Consider the following 21,925-nt stretch of genomic DNA (forward strand, 5'->3'; position numbering starts at 1 on the left):
AGAAGCTGACCTTGAAATGTTCATAAATGTTGGATTTTGTCTAAAACATTTTCTCTATATGGTTACCAGTGAATCAAACCAGTAAATGTGTGCCTAAGACACCTGAGTAGGTAGTATTCCTCAGAATAAGAGTCCCGTACAGCAGCAGGAAACATATGACTCCATACGAAACCATTGTTAGTGAGCTAACTCTTTAACAAAACGTTGACACATTTGGTAGACTGTTTGAGATGATGGACTCTAATGTGATTCTTTCCTCAGGAATTCACGAAGGTCTTGAGATCCACAGTGGTAATCTACATTCTGCCACATTGTGGAATGATTTACCCCTTCAGCTTCATCTTAAGCTTTTTACTGTGTGTTCTGTTAATTCATTTAACCATTGATCGTGGTATATGGAAAGCTTGTGGTTGCTATTATATTATTTGAAAATATTACTCTATACACAAAATGTATCATGTAGTTTGTAACAACTTTGAGATACAACAAAATAACGCTTTAAATTGTAACTCTACGTGTGGAACCAGAATTCACACTGAGAGCAAGATATAAGCAGAGTAGTAAACCATTTGATTTGTTTGCTATGCTGTCAAATACAAACGCCTTACAGTGCCTGGGAAATGAATTGTCAGTGAATTGATGTACAAACCATGGTAAGATCAGAAGACAGTTTACAAGGTAAACACATGTAGCCTAAAGTGTATTTAAAGAATCCTCCTTAAATGTCGGGCAAAAACAAATGCAAACTTGAATCTGACAGTCCTACTTGTTTTTTTTTTTCTTTGTTACAAATGTGAACCAAAACCTTTCTCTTTAGGTAGACCACAGTGTGGCACCAGAGGCTCACTATTTATTTCACAAGGTAACATGCAGGACACAACAGACTTGCATACAATTTATTTTAGGGTAATGTTTTTTTGTATACTGTGTTAACCAAGGTTGTCCCTAGGCCATCAAAACAATGAATTATTGTGACCACAGTAATACATTCCTGTTAATATACAAGCACAGAGACTGCAAACATTAATGTCAGTCCTGGTTCCAGCACCTTCTGCTCTACTGGCCATAATATAATTAGAACCATTTCTAGTATTCCATACATTTGGAATGGCTGCATTTTAATTCTTGCTCTTGGTATTCCAACGTAGTACATTGTACAAATATTGTGCTCAATTGCACTTTAACATAAATGATAAGAAAAACAAAATAAAGAATCAATAGCATTTATTCCTATACATCTTGTATTTTTCAATACTTATTTTTTTTGCTTTTCTGCCTTTTTGCTTATATCTAGTTTTCATTTGATGATCTCATTTTTATGCCCATTTCCTTCACCTGATCTTCCGTGAAAGTACACAAAGGCCTTGCATAATTAATTAGACATATCAATTTACAGGTTTTAGCTTAAAGGTAACCATAGCACACAGTCATTCATTATTAACCGTGCAGTTTCAGAGTAAAGTTAGAGCTTTCCATATTAGCCTTTATTCCCCTATGGGTTGTGCTGTCACTAGAAATAGTATTTCTATTGTAGTTGGTGTCACAAGCTGGCAGAAAGGGCATCAGTCCAGGCCTAGACAATGTAAACTGTTTTGTTTTAATCCATGGATGGAGAAAGGTTCAACATGGATATAAAGCCAGAAGGGGACAGTCATCAACGAAAAGTCAGATTTAGGATAGCGTCATCTTATAGTGGGAGAGTGCTGAAAGAAGTGTATACAGATGGTGATTCCTTGGATTCTGAATGTGCCAGCAGCTCTGAGACTGATCAAAACAGTACTCCAAGTGAACCGGATGGGCATCATAATGGCTATTTAGGCTCGGAATACGATGAAAGTGAAAATGAACCAGATGACCTGCTTGTCTTAGCCAGAGCGACCAAAGACCGGGGATTTGGAACCAAAAGAGTGAACATTCTCAGTAAAAACGGTACAGTTCGTGGAGTTAAACATAAAGTCAGTGCTGGCCAAGCCTTGTTTGACAATTTGGCAAAGGTTTTTCAGGTAAGGACACATCAAACCAACATTTCTATTTGCAGAAATTACATCCAGGTCCAACAGTTTGTAGATATTATTGCAATAATATTTTCAGTTTGAAACAGTAATGTCATTGACAAAAACGTACATAACAATTTTATTAATTCTGTGTATCTCATTTTTGTATTACTAGAAAGCATTGTTGTTATAAACAGTATTATCTAGCAGACTTAAAAACATTTTAAACAGGTATATACAGCTCATTTAAAGTGCCTTTGAACACTGCTTTTAATAATAATAATCACAAAATGACATGTGCGCATTTAAGTCGGATTGATACATTTGTCAGTGAGCGTGTTTTCATTGTCTCCCAAGTCATTCACATATCCACAGTTGCTCTGCATGATCTAAACAAAATAATGCACTTCTTAAATACATTATTTATTTAAAACTTTATTTGAGACAAAAGAAGCAAAAGCTTCAGATACACACATGGTAACTAATCAGGCTTGATAGAACATATGTTACCCACGCCCTGTAAATATTCATGGAGGCAAACTTCTCTGCATGCAATCGATAGTTGGCATCCAATTAACTTCTCTGTGGTATATTGACCCACATTGAGATGTATATCCGTGCCTGACCTGGAAGATGAATAGGACTGTTTTGCTGGATTATATAAAAGTGTTTTTTTTTATGTATAGTTATACAAATAAGCTTTAGCAATGACTTATTTTTACCAGAAAATAACAGGATCTGTTTGTATTAATGTATGGGAAAGGTATGATTAGTACAGAATAGTATAGTATAGTACAGTATAGTACAGTAAGATATGATTCAGTGTCTGGTAAGCAATACACCTGTTCTTTTATAATATATTTTCATATAAACATAAATTATGTTACGTTTAAATTCAAATGATGGACATTTTATGATGGTTGAAGCCTAGGAGGGTATTTAACTATAAGAGGACCATAACAACATAAAAATGCAAATACCAGACAACCAGAGTAATAGTGTATCGCCCAAAAATATTATATTGCTAGAAGGTACACTATAATCCTGGATGGAACATTAATTACCATTGGGCCACATGGCTGGAATTGCCAAATGGTATTAGTCCTCCCCTGCAGCCATTTAACGCGGTCTACTATGTGAATTTTTTTTTTTTAACTTTATGATTTTAGAATGATTTTCCTTACACCCCAGCCATCAAATGTACTTTAATGCGTGTCACACTATACTATACGTTTTTGCCATGCAAATGCATAGAGGGATTTATCAAAATCAAAATCAGCAACATGGCTGTAACATGGTCAGCTGAACACATAACCTGCTTACCAGCTCCAGCACTGTCTCATGTAATGTATCATAGTGGTTTAACAAGATACCTCATAGGATGTGCATTAAGTGCTTGAATTTCAATGGTGTGAACTGCCGAGAGCGATATGAATCCCACACTGAGGCAGGGTTGCATGCAGCAGCAATTAATCTGCATTGTCTCCATCAGAAGGTAAGTAGATGTTTTTAGGCAGGTAAAGCATACATATTAATGACTTCTATTATGACTTCATCATTGATGAGGTCGTTTCGGGCAGTAGATTGTCCCTTTAAACACACTTTAACACTTAAAATTCTTCTCTATTTTGTCAACAAAATCTCAGGGGAATTGAGAAAGTCGCTCTTAAGGACAGGACTATCAATCATTCTAATGTTGTAGAGTGGAAATTGATAGCTGTTTTTCAAGGTATTTTCAGCAACAGCCTGCTTAGCGGTCCTGTCTTTTGTCTCTCATGAACATCCCTCACTCTGACAAATGTTTTTCAATGTGTTGATCTTGTAGATTTGTGTGAGGGCTGCATGTCTTTTTAATTACCAGTGGAAATATTCATAAACCATAGATTATACTCACAGATGACAAATCTAACATTAAATTCTTGAATCCCTGTCACACACTGCATAATTAGTATAAAAAAGATGCTGTTATGTGAAAGACCCAAGTGATTTGTGTGAACCTCTAAAATCTGTTGTGGGGAACAAAATGAATTAATATAAAGGACTATTCGTGTGATCACAGCCTACTGACACTGCACCCCTGAAGACCCGCTGTCTATATGGGCACTATAGTGGAAAAAAGGCTGGAATAAGTGATTAATGTTGATTAATATAAGCTGTTGAGTGGCAGACAGCAAAACAGCATTATTACAATGCACAGAGTGGTCATTAAACACATAGAGTTGATTATTAGTTACAAGGAAGGAGTCTGGGGAGAATAACCTATTAAGTAGTCTTTATAAAATAAAGAGGGAATGGGGGTCCAGGTACAGTTAACATGCTAGGGTAGAGAGAGCTAGGTGGCTTGGTGTAACTCATTGGTTTGGGATAGGGATGTTTGGACTCTAGGGTTTAAATATTTAAGATTTAGAATGGGCTAAAGGGCTGTCTGACTGGGCATGACTTAACTGGGAACACTTCAATCTTCAGGTGAAACACTGCTTTACAGAAAAGTGAGGTGCTTGAAAGTAGAGATCATGGCACTTTTTTATTTCCATGCCCCTATGTCTTTTTTTAAATTAGTTTACTAACCATATTGTCATTGCACACATTATGTGTCTTTAATCTAGGCAAAAGCTATGTACCTACTTCAACTAACCATTTGGTAGAGAGTAGTTGCACCCTACCTTATATTTGGTTCACCTGGTTACTCTTTTTTTTAACTCTCATTCCAAAGATATTTTTAACTTTCCAAACGTGGCATTTTAGCCCCAAACAGACAAACCTATGCATGGGTTTGTCTGTACATATACAGAGACCCTGCTATTTGGCATTGACAAAAACCAGGACTTGTAAATTTATACTTGAAGAACAATGTGTGTGAAAAGAAACAGAAAATAAAAATGACTGAAATACCCTAGAGACCCAGGCCAGGCCACCAACCTAATTTACCAATACCAATAAAGACAGACACCAAATGGGTTGAAAATGGTTGAAAAGGCCACAGCCGATTTATTTATTAACTCAACACGTTGTTGTGTTAACAGGGCAAAGACTACCAAAACTGAACACCATAAATGTAATAAATAACATCAACGAACAACAATAATTAACAAAAAACCATTAAACCTACCAAGTAATCTAGGCACCACCACACAGGGAAGGACATACCAAGATGCCCAAACCCGAGGCTCCCAGCTCCACCTACTGGGAACCTCTCCCCCAGAGCATTCACACCCCCTAGATGTCTGGTCAGCTACCGCCCCAGCTATGACAGCTTAAACACCATCACCCTAACAAAATACACAGGGGAGGTGACAACAAAATGGCCCTCAGCGCAACCTCTTAAATAACCATCCAACTTAACCCCAGCCTACCAAAATTGGCACCAGGACTAGCCCAGTTAGTCTGCCCAATACTGGCCCCCGTGGGCATCATTACCACCGCAAACTTTGACAGGTTCAGCTGAACACATCTCCTCTATGAAAAATGATCGCAGGGGCTAATGCATCATTAGCCCCCCTGGAATACATGTAGGACTAAAAAAGCTTTCTATTTACATTCATTACTCAACCTACCCATCTTGGGTTCTCCTTCAGGATTTTACCATTGATATACCTGATCATATTTTTCTTTACCAAATTTTCTTTACCAAATCAATGTTTACTTATCATTAACACTTTTTGTCGCTGATGCTGGTATGCTAATTTAATTCTTTTTCCTAACCAACATGTAATTCCCCACATGTATCAGGTCAAGCGTTTAATTTACATTTGTATATTAAGGGTTTTGGTTGATAGGGTAGGTTTATGAGTTTATCCGTTTAAACAATATTTATGTTTCCTTTTTTCTTAAATTCTAAAAATATTACCCTCAGCATCCTGGTGATATTATCTCAAGTGCATTATTCATTGACAACTTATAACAGGCTGGTTGGTGCTCGGATTTTAAAACCATTTAATTTGTAACATCATGAAAATTTAAATATCTCTACCACTGTTTTGGGAATTACATTTTTTTTAATGAGGCAGTTGAATTTAACTGCTTTTGAACATAAAATGTTGCACAATATAGTGACCGTCTGAGAGAAGTCAAAAACCAATATCCTCAAATTATCCTCAAACATGTCATCCTAGGCAGGTAGCAATGTTAATTGTGCAGACACATCTAATTTGTATTGCCAGTAACATGGATAATCTCAATATATCTCCTTCCACTTATGAACGTAATAAAGAGGAAATTACTATTTATATTTTAAAAATGCAATTTCATTTACTATACAATTTTAAAGTAATTAATGCCACATGCTTCCGATGTAGCCGTTTTAAAATTGTGATCGCAATTTTAAGTGAACTTAACTTGCACTAACAATAGTTTTATCTGACAATAGAAAGGAAAATCCTAAAAAAAAACTAGTTTCCTTTGCAATATTCTGCTTTATACATTGTGATTGATACCTTTAAACATTTGGAGAGAACTATTCTTATTCTAGTTCATTAGCCCTTCCACCTTCACTTTTGTATCATTTTGATATACTATTGGTAAGTGTTTTTATTGTGGTTTGCAGTGGAGGCTCCTCCATAGGAGCACATGCGCACGTGAACCCCCAAGCGCAAAAGGGAAAAAAAATTGCAAAATTCATCAAAAATCCATTTTAATTTAGACTAAAATGGATTTTTTGATGAATTTTGCAAAAAATGTTATACTTTTGCGCTTGGGGGTTCACCGTGCCATGAAGCCTCCTGTCCCCTGATGTAGCCTGCGTATGCCTATCGCATGTGTGATACAAGAAAGACCCTATTTGGCTGTCAGCAGACTCACCGCCCAGCCCGGAGTCTCCCCGTCTCCCCAGGGCTAACAACTTTCTGCTTTCCAGTCCCTTCCTGCAGTCACACTGATTGGCCCCGCCCCTTTCCTTATAGTGTCCACACTGCTCAACAACTCATCTTACAGTAAGTATAAAATTAATATTTGGGCTGCTGAAAGTTAGGGGAGGTGGGGGTTCATTTAGGGGCAGTTATGGTTGATATGGTCTGATGGGGTGTTGAGGGTTAATTTAGGGGCAGTTATGGTTGATGGGGTGTTTAGGGATAATTTAGGGGCAGTTATGGTTGATCGGGTGTTTAGGGTTAATTTAGGGGCAGTTATGGTTGATCGGGTGTTTAGGGTTAATTTAGGGGCAGTTATGTTGATGGGGTATTTAGGGTTAATTTAGGGGCAGTTTTGGTTAATGGGGTGTTTAGGGTTAATTTAGGGGCAGTTATGTTGATGGGGTATTTAGGGTTAGTTTAGGGGCAGTTATGGTTGATGGGGTGTTTAGGGTTAATTTAGGGGCAGTTTTGGTTAATGGGGTCTTTAGGGTTTATTTAGGGAAATGTATTTTAACCTGTACATTACGTTGTAAATGTACATTTCATTTTCAAAATGTATATATTGTGAACCCCCATTGGAATCACCCACCAGCCACCACTGGTGGTTTGTCAATATTGGTCTACCTTTAAGTGCCAGCCTATATTTGATATAGTGGCAGGAAACCTGGAGTCCCTCCTTTCTTTGAGCTCAGAATATTTCCTGAGTATAAGTATATCATAAAACCATATGTACAGGAACAGCAAAAAAATGCTGTTAATGAAATTATGTGAATAAACTACATTATTTTTTTCTCTAAATGTCTCAGTTATATAACTAGCTATCAATCACATTTATATCTAGGTTAAGCCCCAACCTTAGTCACACTTCTTACCACAACCTCAAAAGGCTCCTTCTTTGAAATGTTGGGAGGTATGCAAATACAGTGCAGTGAAAAAGTATTTGCCCCTTCCTGATTTCTTCTATTTTTGCATATTTGTCACACCTTAATATTTCAGATCATCAGACTAATTTTAATATCAGACAAAAACAACCCGAGTAAACATCAAATGCAGTTTTGAAATTATTACATCATATATAGAAGGGGAAAAAGCTATCTAAACCCCACCTGGCCTTATATAAAAAGTATTTGCACCTTAGTTAATAAATCAACCAATTAACCAAATTTCATTGATAATTGGGTTCAATTTCACTAGACACACCCAGGCACGATTACTGCCAGCCCTGTTGAATCTAAATATCACTTAACTAGAACCTGCCTAGCAAAGTGAAGTAGGTCTCAAAAAGCAGCACATTATGCCATGGTCTATAAAAATACAAGAAACAAAGTCATTGACATTTATCAGTCTGGAAAGGGTCACAAAGCCATTTTAAGGCTCTGGAACTCCAACAAACCATGATGCCATGGGCCATTACCTACAAATAGTGAAAATTATTGGTGAACCTTCCCAGGTGTTGCCAAAAACGAACACAAAGGCTTGTCACACATTTGCCAAAAACCCCAAGAATTTTGGTTTTATATGCTGTTGACTGATGAGTCAATAGGTTACCCTTTTTGGAAGACATGGGTCCCGTTACATCTTGCGTAAACCTAACACACCATTCCACAATAAGAAGATGATACCAACAGTCAAAGACAGTGGTGGTGGTGTGATGTTCTGGGTCTGCTTTGCTGCTTCTGGCCCTCAGGATTTTGCAAAAATTGATGGAACCAAGATTTCTGCTGACTACCAGGAAATCCCCAGAAACCAATCTACCGCTGAATGGCTCAAAAAAAACCAAAATGAAAGTTTTGGAGCTGCCCAGTCAAAGTCCTGACTTAAATCCGGTGCTGTAGTATAATCTTAAAAAGGCAGGCAAACATTTGATTGCTATTGTTGGCACAATCAGTTAATAGGTTTTGGGGGGGCAATTACTTTTCACATGGGTGACATAGGTTTTGATGAACTCTTATTAATAAATGAAATGATCATTTAAAAGCTACGTCTTGTGTTTTCTTTGGTTGTCTTTGACTCATGTTAATGTTAGCTGAATGAACGGGAAAATTTAAATGTGACAAGTAAGCAACAATAGAAGAAATCGGGAAGGGGCAAATACTTTTTCACAGCACTAAATGTTTTTTTTTTTACCTCTTTATGAGTAATCAGTAAGTCCCTAACAACTCTGTCCCTGCTTAGTTTCTTTTCCCTGCTGCACAGTGCAAGAGGTGACTGTCTAGGACTCTTTAAATATCATAACTGTAATTGTTGAGTCGGGCTTTTAAAATATTACACTTCAAATTGTAATTATTGTTAATTGCTTATGCATCTATACTATAGCTATAAGAACAATTTTATTAAAAAAATGTGTCATCTTTTACAGTGATCACCAATATAAAAGAATAATATAAATGGATCATTTGTATTGACTTGAGGTAATTAAAATGATGCATATTATGCCAAAACCCATGAGCACACACCACGGGAATTACTCACTCTGATTATCCTACCAAACATTTGAGCCCTAAGAAAGGAGACCAGGGTCTTTGATGATCCTATTAGTGTGGAGTCTCAAGAAAAGGCAAATACATTAGGAATTAAGTAATATACTTGCTATAGGGAACATATACTTGTATATAAGAGATACTACAGGTAGATGCACAGGACAGATAGACATAGGATGTCAGGTCAGGTACACAGGACAGGTAGTCAGCCACTGCCAGGTCCGGTACACTGAGCAGGTAGTCAGGAAAGCCAGGAGACAGCTGCCAGGTAGGCACCTTCTGTACAGAGACGCCGCTCCAGCCAGCTGCAGCTTGTCTCGGATGCATGACAATAAGATACATATTTTTCAAAATAATTCATAATATGAATCTCAAAATAAGATTGCTATAAATCACCATTAGATAAAAATGAAAAACTTGCTTCATTTGCCAAGTAACATTGAATAAAACAATACAATCACAGGCTGCTAAAGGTGAGGCCTAGATTAACATAATAACACAGAATTAGACAGCAGACGAGCAGCATCTAGCCAGCTCATAGATTAAAACCTATTTTTGTTTATATTAACACTTAAACATAAAATTCATGGAGGTAAATACCCTGATGATACTACTGTCCTTTATTTGAAAGATCTATGTGCTGTGAACTTCATAAACTAACAAAATACTATGCTGTGGTGGTAGCCGTGATAACCCAACATATTACCGTATTGGCTCGGATATAGACCGCACCCGAATATAGGCCGCACCCTAAAAGTTTGGTGCTTTTTTAAAGAAAAAGTTTTGTAATAGATATGCTGCCACTCTGTCCCCCCCGGAGATATGCTGCCACTCTGCCCCCCCGACATATGCTGCCACTCTGCCCCCCCCCCCGAGTTACCAGAGCAGACTCCCGGGTGTCTTGCTGGGCCAGCAGGGGACATCTACGTAATAAGCGTATACAACTTCCGGTGCTGGCACTCAGCAGAAGTGCCGGCGCCGGAAGTTGTATACGCGTATTGCGTAGATGTCCCCCGCCAGCCCCGCAAGACACCCGGGAGTCTGCTCTGGTAAGTCTTGGCGGCAGAGGTAAAACGCATCGTGCGGACGTTCACCGGCTGCAGCAATGCACGTAAACAACCTCCGCTGCCGGCACGTCTGCACGATGCGCTTAGACAATCTCCCCCGTGGGCTGTCTGAGCGTATCGGAGAGTAGGATGCAGGTCCCCTGCACCGCTGCGGGGGATCTGTATCCTATCCCTGCTGCCTGCCCGGCGCCTGGAACTGCATGTCCCGGGCGTCGGGCGCTAGACCCCGAACATAGGCCGCACCCCCACTTTAAAGACTTAAAGTGGGGGAAAAAAGTGCGGCCTATATTCGGGCAAATATGGTATATTTAACAAATCCCTGCTCGTATAAGTTCTTTTCTACTTGGGCTACATATCCTGGCTAAAATTATGGTTAACCAAGCTGAGAATTATGTCAACTGAAAAAAAAAAAATGTATTCAATGAATGAAGAACTTTGTAAGAGTATAGAGAACATCACAAAGCAAGTAATCCAGTAATAATCATTTAAGGATTAATAAAAAAACCTTTATTCTTGAAGGCTGTTGGTAGCAGGAGACAAGGAGGGTCTCACATTGTTTCTTTCTCTTTTAACAGTCATCTACAACTCTTGAATACGGGAGAATAGTTATCTACACCACAAGCCTGCGAGTGGTAAGAAATACTTTTGAAAGGTGCGAGATGGTGAGAAAGATCTTTCAAAATCACAGAGTAAAATTTGAAGAAAAAAATATTGCCTTGAACAGTGATTACGGGAAAGAGCTTGATGAGAGGTGCCGTAGGGTCTTGGAAACTCCATCTTTACCAGTTGTATTCGTTGATGGCCATTACCTTGGGGTGAGTGTTACTACTACATTGTCAACTATTATGCTATCAAAATACCGGACACTATTTTTCATACTGCAGATAAGTTTGCATTTCTCCACTGCAAATAAGTACATCGTCTCCTAGAGCATTGTAAACATTTTAGCAGGAAACTTTACTTTTTCTGAATCCGCATTGTTTCATAGTTAAGTTCCCTTGTCTAATACCATAAATAACTGAAATAGTGTATATATTTACAAGTGACATTAATTAATACACTGTGTGAGGAAACCCTCTTTTGCCGCCTGGGGAAGCAGGAATTTAATTTTCACCTTGACTGCCTTTTTTAGCTGTAGCTCTAGAAAAACTGACATACAATTGTCCCAGACTAAATGCAATTTAGGGACAAGATGTCACAATTCCTAGTTAAAAGACTGAAATGTGCATATATCAAATGTGGCCTTTTAGCCCAAAACAACCCGACAAACCTTTGCATAGGTGGTATCACTGTACTCAGGAGATGTTGCTGAACACATATTAGGACGTTTGTAGTAAATTCTCAGTAGATGTATACTTGAAATGCAAGCTGTGTGAACAAATCACCAAAAATGTTACCTATTTGGTAAAGTTTGGCAAATGTAGGCAAAGGCTGGTGGTAAAATGGCTGCATGCAAAAGTATAACAAAACCCCAAATTGAATACCCTGGGTTGTCTAGTTTTGAACAATATGTACATGTGGAGAATGAATCAGGGATTTATGACAGATATCAGTGTAACAATGTCACAATCTTTACTTGTACTTGTACCATACTTGTACTTATTGCCATATAACTTGCAAACATGTAAAAAAAACACAAAAAACATAGGGATTTCCAAACTCAAAACAAATATTACAATCTAGTTAGCAGATTTTTTCATAAGCTTATGATGGATGAGTAATAGATTTAAAATGAAAGAGATGAAAACATGTTTTTTTTCAAATTCACCTGAAAAGCAACATGAGCCAACTTTAGCCAAGAATGCTGAAATGTATATAAACTTGACATACATACCTGTATATATATTTTATTGTATTGGTTGCTATAGACATTAGCCTTTATGTTTTTTCCCTGTCTCTGTAATGCTCCATATAAATGTCAATACCAGCTCCTCTATTTTACCTGGCACTACTAAATATCAGCCCATTTATGGTTTGATGCTAAGATAATGACTGGGTGCAAACACCGCATCATTAAGTTCTTTATTGTAGCTGTTAGAGTGATTCTGTGATCACAGTGGGACTCACATCCCAGCGGGGGACCACAAGTAAAACCTACTTTTAAAACAAGCGTAAGGCTTTTCATTTGGCTTGCATTGGTGTGACTTACCTTGTATTGAGCATTTTACAGTTACTATAAAATAAACAGAGATATCTCATGATGCAAATATGAACTATTTAACAATTAGTATCAAAACTGGGAAGATCATGAATGTATTTTGTACTTGAGCCTAGTAACTTTTGCCCTCACATTCTTTTGAAATGGCTTTTAGGGTTTAGGGCACCTAATGGCTGGTAGTCAAGGGTGAAGGAACATGATGCTGTCATTACGCTGCCGTTTTAAGCACCATGGACATCTTCACAGAATAAGGAGAGGATGCACGTGTTTTCTCCTTAAAATGTATTAGCAGAATTGTACTACAGGTCTAAGTTTGTATCTCTTCATAATCATGGGGGAACATAATCTTAACATACTGAAATTGTGACAAAGCCATAGGATAGGAGAAACATGAGCTTCAAAATAACCGTTTTCTCTTCTCTTGACAGGGTGCTGAAAAAATATTGTCTATGAATGAATCAGGAGAATTACAGGACCTGTTATTGAAAATTGAGGTGACTAGAAAAATGCGTGCTAACATTTTCCATCATCTTTACAAAAAGTATAATGATCAAACTTAAAAATGAAAGTAACTACATCACATATTATCACTTAAAATCCATTGGTATATCATTAGTTTTCTTAGTGGCTTTTTTAGCCTCCTTTAACCTTCTACCTTTTAACCTAGTTATTAAAGTTATTTAACCTAGTATTAAACAGTTTGGTGGGCCTTTTATGGAAGTAAATAGAATAGATAGAAACTTCTTGACATTCTCTACACTAAAAAAGTCACAATTCAGTCAGACTAATCCTTTTTAACTAAATATGCAGATTGAAATATAGTAATAACACAATACTTTTACTTTCCCACTCACTGATTTCTTGGCTCAGAAAGTTTTGTCCTGTGAAGTGACTACAAATCTACAAATTCAGGACGGTGTTTTATCTCTGGAAAAGTAAAAATCAAATAGTTCAATTTATTCCTACAGTAAATGCCAAACAGATGACCAAACACACACACCAGGACAGACTCTGCCACACTGAAACCCACACACACACACCCAAACATACACATCAGGGCAGTCTTGTATATTTATGCTACCCAGCCAGCCCCCCCTTTAGTATCATGCCATCATCATCAATTTATGATTATTTTACTGGCTTTCCCGTCTGCTCTGTGTTCTACTGCACGGACTGGCTGCCACATGAGGAACTCTGTTTACGTGTTTTCAAGGTGGCTGGAAGAAGAGTCTCAAACTTTTGGTGGTCGTTGGAGGTGGTCTCCTGTTTTCCTGGTGGGCCAGTCCAGCCCTGACTGAGCCTTTTTTTAGGTAGGGGCCTGGAGCTGCAGCTCCATCAGCCCTTATGTTAATGAGTATCTCAGCCAAGAAGGAAAAACCTCAAAAAGTAACATTGTGTCCTTTTGCTGAAACCTACCAAAAATATAAACAATATTTATAAAAAAGTATAATATTTCTTTCTTATTCATTGTTACTTGTTACAAAATGTTGTCTGAATTTGCTTTTGTTCGTTTTTCATAACAGAGAGTTCAGCACCCTCACGCTTGTGCCTCCTGTGGGGGGTTTGGCTTCCTTCCTTGTCTTGTGTGCCATGGAAGCAAGATGTCAGTGTTCCGGAACTGCTTCACAGACTCTTTCAAAGCCTTGAAGTGTACCGCCTGCAACGAGAATGGGCTACAGCGCTGTAAGAGCTGCACTGGATGAGTTCAATCAAATATTTGCTAAAACTCATTTTGGAATTATGCATTTCTTATACACTTTTTTTAAAAGTAAGATTTACTAAAATAAAAGAAATTTCTTAAAATATTTTGAATTCCGCTCTCTTACTTTAGATATCAAAGAAGATGAACCAATGAAGTACTGTTTAATCTACTCTTAACTATATTCCAAAAGTAAAAAATGTACGTCACAACAAAGCAAAATAAGAATGAAAGATTAACTACTTAGTTTCTATTAAGGACACTATGATAGACAGCTCTGAACTATCTTGCTGATTATGATGATTTTAAGATCCTTTCTTATTTATGTTTATTTCTTAGGTAAGCAGGCTATGCAACAAAGCATCAGAAAAGGAAGCGGGGTGCTGGGTTGTATAGCTAGAGGCATTAATAGCAGAGAGGTGGGGGTGGTTCTGCAACTTTATAGATATTTTTGAAAAATTGCCTGTTTTGTGGGCTCGTATGAATCTCCGATAATGAGGGAATTTTTGTTAGGATTCATTTACTCAAGCCAACCATTACAAATTGTTCTGGCGCTATTACAAGACATTTTGGCACTCCTTTGATGAAGTAAAGTGGAAGGGACTGCGTGCAGGAGGGTACATATCAATGACAGATAGGTAAAAACAGCCAAAAAAAACAGGGGGTGGTCTTACGGAAGATTATGGCTGTGATTGATGGGTCACTATTGCCAATCAGCATTCACTTCTACCCTGACTTCTGACTTCTACCCTTGAACTCCATAATTCTCTCAAATGAGATCAAACATGAGAAAACCAGGATAAGGTACTGTTTATCCTTTCCTGTGCTAGTTTCTCAATAAGCCACCTACACCTACACAGGAAGCCAATATGACATCTCAATTTTGTAGCCTATTTAATACAAAACATGAACGTGTAGACTACTTATTTAACAGCTTTCAACTTATAAAAAGTAAAATAACTTCACCAGGTGGCGCTGCTGTGCTTTAAAAGTACTTCTGAACCTGCTTGATTATTGCAAATCAGGTTATTTTGAATTTTTTTATTATTTTTTTTAAATTTGGTATAGTCATTTGAATTCAAGAACACAAGCACCATTTTATTAAATATGTTTTTTGCAAAAAACCTGTAAATGAAAAGTAGCAACGTACAAACTTCTGTATTTTAAAAAAACGATGCAATAAATGGACAATGCTGAAAAAGTTCCACCATATGTTTATTAGAAAAGTATTCATGTGTTACATGTTGTAAGATTATATGTACAAAATAATGTAAATAATATAACGCAGGGTAGTATGGCCAGAAATTATAAGATATTGTCTGTATGACAGTAGCATGAATGCAAATGAGGAAGGCCAGCTGAGGTTTTCATGAATGCTATTGCAAATGTTCAGCATCTTTTTTTAATGTATGGAACATTCATATATCCTTTATAACTATTGTGAAATTTGATCAGGATTGTTTTTTCTTTGGGTAAATTTCTGGTACTACTTCACAGTACTCCAGCACAAACAATAAACAAAAATATGACAAAATGGATGTTTGTGCAGCAGATACCCAACACTGTGTATCCTAAATGGACCTTAAATTTGTGAACTACCTCAGTCACCAGGTTTTCCCACCTGTTGGCAACAAAGTCACACACAGCAAATAGCTTGTGGGCCACTGGCCAACATTGCTCCACGCACACACCATCTGCTGCTGGGTGCTGCCACTAGCACGATATGCACGTTGTGTGAAGATAAAAACGTAGCATATGACCTCTCATATCCAGCCACTGGCCACACTTATGTCATTGCCAGCCCCTGGCCTTAATAATCAAGGGCCGTCACATTGTTCTCAGTCCAGCCCTGGTGAGTGGCAAATGGCCCACTCTCCATCCACTGTTCCATTTTAAAGTCTACTTGTTGCTAGCCCTGCCCTTTTACTCGGTCATTCCTCGTTTCTGCCTCCTATAAGGAGCAGAATAGGGAGAGATCTAGGAGCAAGCCCTGGGGAGTTGTTATATATTCCTGATCTTTAAGACTCAGGACTTTCCACAGTAGACTTGTGACTTTGGCCTCCTTAACCACTTAATATATATGTTGCTTAGTCCATAATTCTATTATAAATGCTAATAATTTGTTTATAAAGAACAGCAACCTCATCATTCATCATTTTTAATCACTTTTGATTTGTAGTAGAGCACCTGTCTTCTAAGATGGATATGCAAGAATCCTGGCCCATGAAGTCTTGAAAACATTAGCCCTGATACCGAGTTTCTGAATGGATAACCCATGGTTCTTAAATACCAAATCTAGTCTTGGTACCTTATTACTCTTTAGTGTGTCAACAAAATGCAAACTTTTTACAATAGACTTGTTGAAAACATGCTTCCGTAAATCTAGATATGGCATTTGATTTGTTCAGTTAGTTCTGTAAACAAGTCTACAATGTGTGGCTCCACAATGGAAATGGAGGAGTGTTTTTTTATGCTTTATAACTTCACAGTAATTGTTTTACTTTAGATAAGGCCATTCCAGGTAAGGGTCACAGCAACCTAATGAAATTGTCAGGTTGGTCTCACAGCTAATGGATATATGTGCCATTTTGATCTCTTAATTAACCACACTAAATTACTTTGTGACCAGTTGTCTCCGGATAATGATGACTAATGCACTGGATTTTTATTACACTGAAGTTAGATCATATTAAGAACATAAAAAGAATTCAGAAGTGTAAGTGGAAAGACAATTTTTCAAAAATAAGCAGTTCCAGAAACTCAAAATTACACATTTCTTTCTATTTTTTCTGTCTCTATTTTGCCTCTTTTGGTGTTTTCATTTTAGAATGTATAAAGGATATAAGAATGTTATTTATAATACAACTAAACATAATAAAAATAATTCCCAGGCGCTCAAGCTGTAAGTTTTAGGTCTGTCTGTGATATGACATTAACTGTCAGATATGAGATATAACAATGATGATGCATTTGTAACATCAATACTTTTTATGTGTACCCATGTGCCCCTGAAAGTAATTAAAATTATATTTGAATTTATTGTTTAAACTACATATTTTATGTTTAGTGAACACTGTCTCTTTTTTTCTACATTTGATTTGTTAAAGCTGCTGAACAATAATATTTCACACTATATGAACAAAAGTCAGTACACCCCTCACATTTTTGTAAATATTTTATTAAATCTTTTCATGTTACAACACTGAAGAAATTACACTCTGCTGCAATGTAAAGTAGTGAGTGTACAGCCTGTATATAAATTTTCTGTCCCCTGAAATATAACTCAACACACAGCCATTAATGTCTAAACCTTGGCAACAAACTTTAAGGCAAGAAAGGTTTTTAATGTATGTTTCTAGTGGGAGGGCACAATGTGTTTGGGTGCCTAAGTATTTTGTTTTGTTTTATTTGCCCTGCATTGTACAGTACAGTATGGGTATGGAGGCATCCAAGGTCTTAGGATGGTCTATATAGAACCTTTGGGTTATATGATAAGTGCTAGTGATGGTACAGCCTGATCTCCCAGGTACCAGCTGGAAACTATCCAAAAGTATAGCATGCACTAATATGTTCTCGGTCACCTGTTTCCAAGGAAGTAATAGTACATCCAATGTCACAAAGCTGTTTTTAAGTACACAAACTGAACATGTACCCACAACCCACAAGAATGATGCGCCCAGAGTTGTGCATGCAATGTTCTAGGATTGAACAGAAGGATGGCAAGGTGAGTGTGCACACATGTAGCCATATTGAATATCTCTGGGCACCAGCACTGGTTTATATACACACACACACATTTGCTAGTCTTATCTGCACTTTTTAGGATGACATGACCACATTAAGTAGAGTTGTCAGTGTCAAGCCAGAATCTTTTAGCTAATTCACCTCAATGATTGTAAGCTTCCATGAACAGGATTCTTCTCCTTTCCCAGCATGTCTTAATGCATGTTCACATTGTTACATTTCATATTCCACTATGGAACCTTCTTGATGCTGAATGACTAAAATGTAATGTAATAAAACTAACACATAGTAGCAGATCTATTATCCATTTCAATGACAGCGCCACTGCTACAATGTAGACAAAAAAGAAGATGCCTAGGGCATATGACAAAATTCATGTTTCACCTAAAGGACTAGCAACTCTAGGACCGGCTCATCTGAAATTCCATATGTAATGTGCTGCTGGCTATCAGAGTGAGTTATGAAGTTAGTTAAAATAAAGGCTCTCTGCTTTCTGCATTGCAGATATCCTTGATGATAAATATTTCAGGTGCTAATTTCTTCTTTGCCCTTGTTGCCGCACAGCATGTTTTGGATATTGTCATTACTAATTATGTGTCCTGGGTGATTCTAGTTGAAAACGTGAGAGATATTGCCCTTTGGGATGTAAATCCCCATTGCCCTTTATTTTGGCATATAAAGTCAGAGTTATATTACAGTTAAATTATTTTAATGCGATTACTTATTTTGAAATTATGTCTCGTCGACAACTGTTTCATTCTTTTGGTAATAACGGTACGGGAGAATTGTGGGCCAACAACTCATTGCCAACTGAAATAAAAAGTTGGATATTACATATTCATAAGTGAACTCTGATAATAAATAACAAGTAGAAGCCCATGGATCACATTTATTACTAAAGAAAAAAATAGGCAGAATGTGTGTTTACACAAGCTTAAGGGCAAATAAAGCCTTAATCCCATACTGCTAGACTGTTGGGAAGCAGACATTTGCTTAGTATTCCATCACAAATATTTCTGTCTTCCGCTTTAATGATTTGAAAATCGATTCGCATTTTGTTTCAGGACATCAATTTTAAACCTGTGCTGCAGTTCAGTGATTTGAATTTTGTTCTCATTTGTTTTCATTAATTTTTTGCTAAGAAATTAGAACTACAAGAAAGGAAATGCATGCCTTTGTTCAGCTTGCTCTGTCCCCCAGGAAAATAATGTCCCTGAAAGGCTACCTGAAAGGCTACCTGAAAGGCTGACCTTGAATTTGAATGTGGCAACCACAAGCAAGCTAATACAATAATGTCAGACCTAGAAGGACTATAATAACCATGGCAAATATATCGCCAAGATGGAAGCAATTATGAATGAAACAAACAAAATTGTTCTGCTAAATGATGCAGATTTGCGTACTGCAAAGCTTGTACATCTTTTTATATGTCTTCTTTGATAAACATCTGTAGTAGAAAATGATGGCATATATTTGACATTTGAGCAGTCAAAGCAGATAAATTATGTCTGAAAGCAAGAATAAATCTTTATGTTCATCTTTTGACGTGCAAAAGCAAACACGGTTATATTTGTGTCCCTAACAAAATTGATAATGTATTTCAAATATAATATATATAATTTATATATATATATAAATATATATCAAATATAATAAATGTTGGTAACGTAATGTAAAATTTTACATTTGAAAAAATATTTGTGTAAGTGGCAAAAATAAAAAAATAGAAATAGGCATAAAAAATGACATAATAACAATTGAAGCATTGTTTTTTTTAACTATGATCTTCGAATTTTAATTTTGGTCATAACAACAGGAAAACAGACACAGCTGTGGATACTTACCTGGCGTGATAAGAGGGCATCGATATAATTCTCTAGAGGCCATAACATATTATTACTTGCTGCACAAAACTTAAACCTATATTGCGATTAATATAGCCCCTGGCAGCTGGCAGCTCATTTTGGTTTGTTCTATTTTTACCCCCTTGTACCTTTCTCTTTTATGTCACGCGGAATCATATAAGATCAGACTATTGAGACTTGGACAACGGGATGAGAGACTGCTGCGGTTGCTCTGCTGATATCAAGCGGGTAGAGGAAAAAAAGTAAAACATATCGACAAGAAGTTATTGTGTTAATAAAATTTTAGAAAGAGGTATAGTGTGGAGGAATTTCCTAATCTATTTAGAACCCCCCCAGAGGCTGTAACTGTCTACAGTCATAAACACTGAGCCCATTAATACAATGACATGCGCAGATCATCATCTATTAATGTTCAGCTCACTAGAGCCCTATAATATGTCAATAGTTCCACAACTTGCCATTGTGGCTGTTCAAAAAACTTTGAGTGGGAGGACAAGCTTTAGTTAGGAATTCAGCTTACAACAATATATTGTTACACAATTTCATAGGCCAAAAAATGAAAAGCAATCATGGCTCTTCTATGCGTTTTGCACGGTTTTATATAAGTATTCATCATTTTAAGATAAAGACTAGAATGCCTCTTTTTATTCTCATCATTACACTTTATAATTTACTAGAGTAAAGCAAAATTGTGGATGCCTATGTGTCGATGGACCTAATTTATTTGTCATGTGCAAAAAGATAGTCCTACCGACTTTACACTTCTACACTTTAAAAAAAACACCTCAATTACTATGAATCCAATCAAAACAGCACAACTTTAATGGTTTTTAGCAAAATTGTAAAAAAAAAAAAAAAAACCCTGACCAAATATCTAATTAATCCATGTCTGGGCGCACTTTTAATTTTGCACCATAGAAAACGGAGCTGCGTACATTTTACATGAATCCTACGATGTACAAAGGAATCAATTTTATCATTATGTATATGAAATGTTTACAATATGTTTCCATTGATTGTGTTAGAGGAAAAATTGTCTATTGGAAGAATTTAACTTCATGATCCATAAAATCATGCTGGCTTCACAACATAAAATACACTAACACTTAAGTGGTTTATTCAACATCATCTTCAACAATGATTTGCTTATTTTTCTTTTAGCCGCACACAATAACCTATAATACAATAACAAGATAAATGTAAGCTTTTAAGTAATTTCATATTTAAGAAGTCTGCTGGTTTGATGAAGAACAGAACGTTGGATAATTTAATTCTCCCAGGAGGTAAAAGGGAGACCTACTGTGATGCTGTGCAATCTAACTGTTTCTACTAATACAAATAAAAAAAAACACTTTCCGAAGTTCATTATAAAGGCAGCAATTTCATCAAAACAAGAAATCATAGCCATCGCTCCCTCTGTGTTCCATAAATCAAAATTTAGGCAGAATGCTGAGAACGAGGCAAATCTTAAGATAAGCAGACAATGAAACACAAGTTGTTGATACAGTTCTGGTTTCAATGAAAGTATAAATTTTATTACCTAACTTGCATATGCTTTCCAGTTACATTTTATAGTTTATTGAGACAGCTGGGGAATTGTAAGCATTGTAGCATAATATTACAGTGACACCATATTCTACACCTATGCTGTCTTTAAGACTTTACACATAACATTAAAGCGATCGTCTTCGACACAAACCATATAAATCACCTTCTGTACATTGTAGCAAAATTATTATTAGCAACAACACAAAACCTCATTAGGATGTAATAAAAGGATGAACAAAAATCAACGTAAAGAATATGCAGTGCAAATAAACTTAAAAGAAGCCATACCAGCAGGTGTGCAACAACAAAAGAGTTGCGCACAATGCAGTGGCTTTTCTCTTTACACACTGGTGATTTGCAAAAATATTGGTCTATTTCTGGTCCTCGAGGACCAGAGTTGTGTACTCCCTATACAGGGGCGTAGGAACCGGGGGGGACGGGGGGGACAGATCCCCCCCAGGAAATCATGCGGGGGGGACCGATAATAGAGAAATCCCCCCCAGGGCTGTGTGAGGTAAGTGCC

The 21,925-nt window shown here is 37.0% G+C and overlaps 1 protein-coding gene across 1 annotated transcript; it reads left to right on the forward strand.

The window, feature by feature from the left end:
* The first annotated feature begins 1,625 nt into the window (after positions 1-1,625).
* On the forward strand, positions 1,626-14,311 carry GRXCR1 (glutaredoxin and cysteine rich domain containing 1). The gene is made up of 4 exons (XM_053458416.1): positions 1,626-2,003; positions 10,964-11,203; positions 12,975-13,040; positions 14,070-14,311. Exons 1-4 carry the CDS (start codon positions 1,626-1,628, stop codon positions 14,247-14,249), a joined length of 864 nt encoding a protein of 287 aa, XP_053314391.1. The 3' UTR covers positions 14,250-14,311.
* The last annotated feature ends 7,614 nt before the right edge of the window (positions 14,312-21,925 follow it).

This window comes from Spea bombifrons, chromosome 1, assembly GCF_027358695.1.
Source record: "Spea bombifrons isolate aSpeBom1 chromosome 1, aSpeBom1.2.pri, whole genome shotgun sequence".
NCBI lineage: Eukaryota > Metazoa > Chordata > Amphibia > Anura > Pelobatidae > Spea > Spea bombifrons.

Excerpts from the sequence above, each read along its gene's own strand:
- GRXCR1 (XM_053458416.1), top strand. The coding sequence starts at position 1,626 with ATGGATATAAAGCCAGAAGGGGACAGTCATCAACGAAAAGTCAGATTT. Across the intron at positions 2,004-10,963 it reads ATTTGGCAAAGGTTTTTCAG|TCATCTACAACTCTTGAATA; the intron begins GTAAGGACACAT and ends CTCTTTTAACAG. Across the intron at positions 11,204-12,974 it reads TTGATGGCCATTACCTTGGG|GGTGCTGAAAAAATATTGTC; the intron begins GTGAGTGTTACT and ends TTCTCTTGACAG.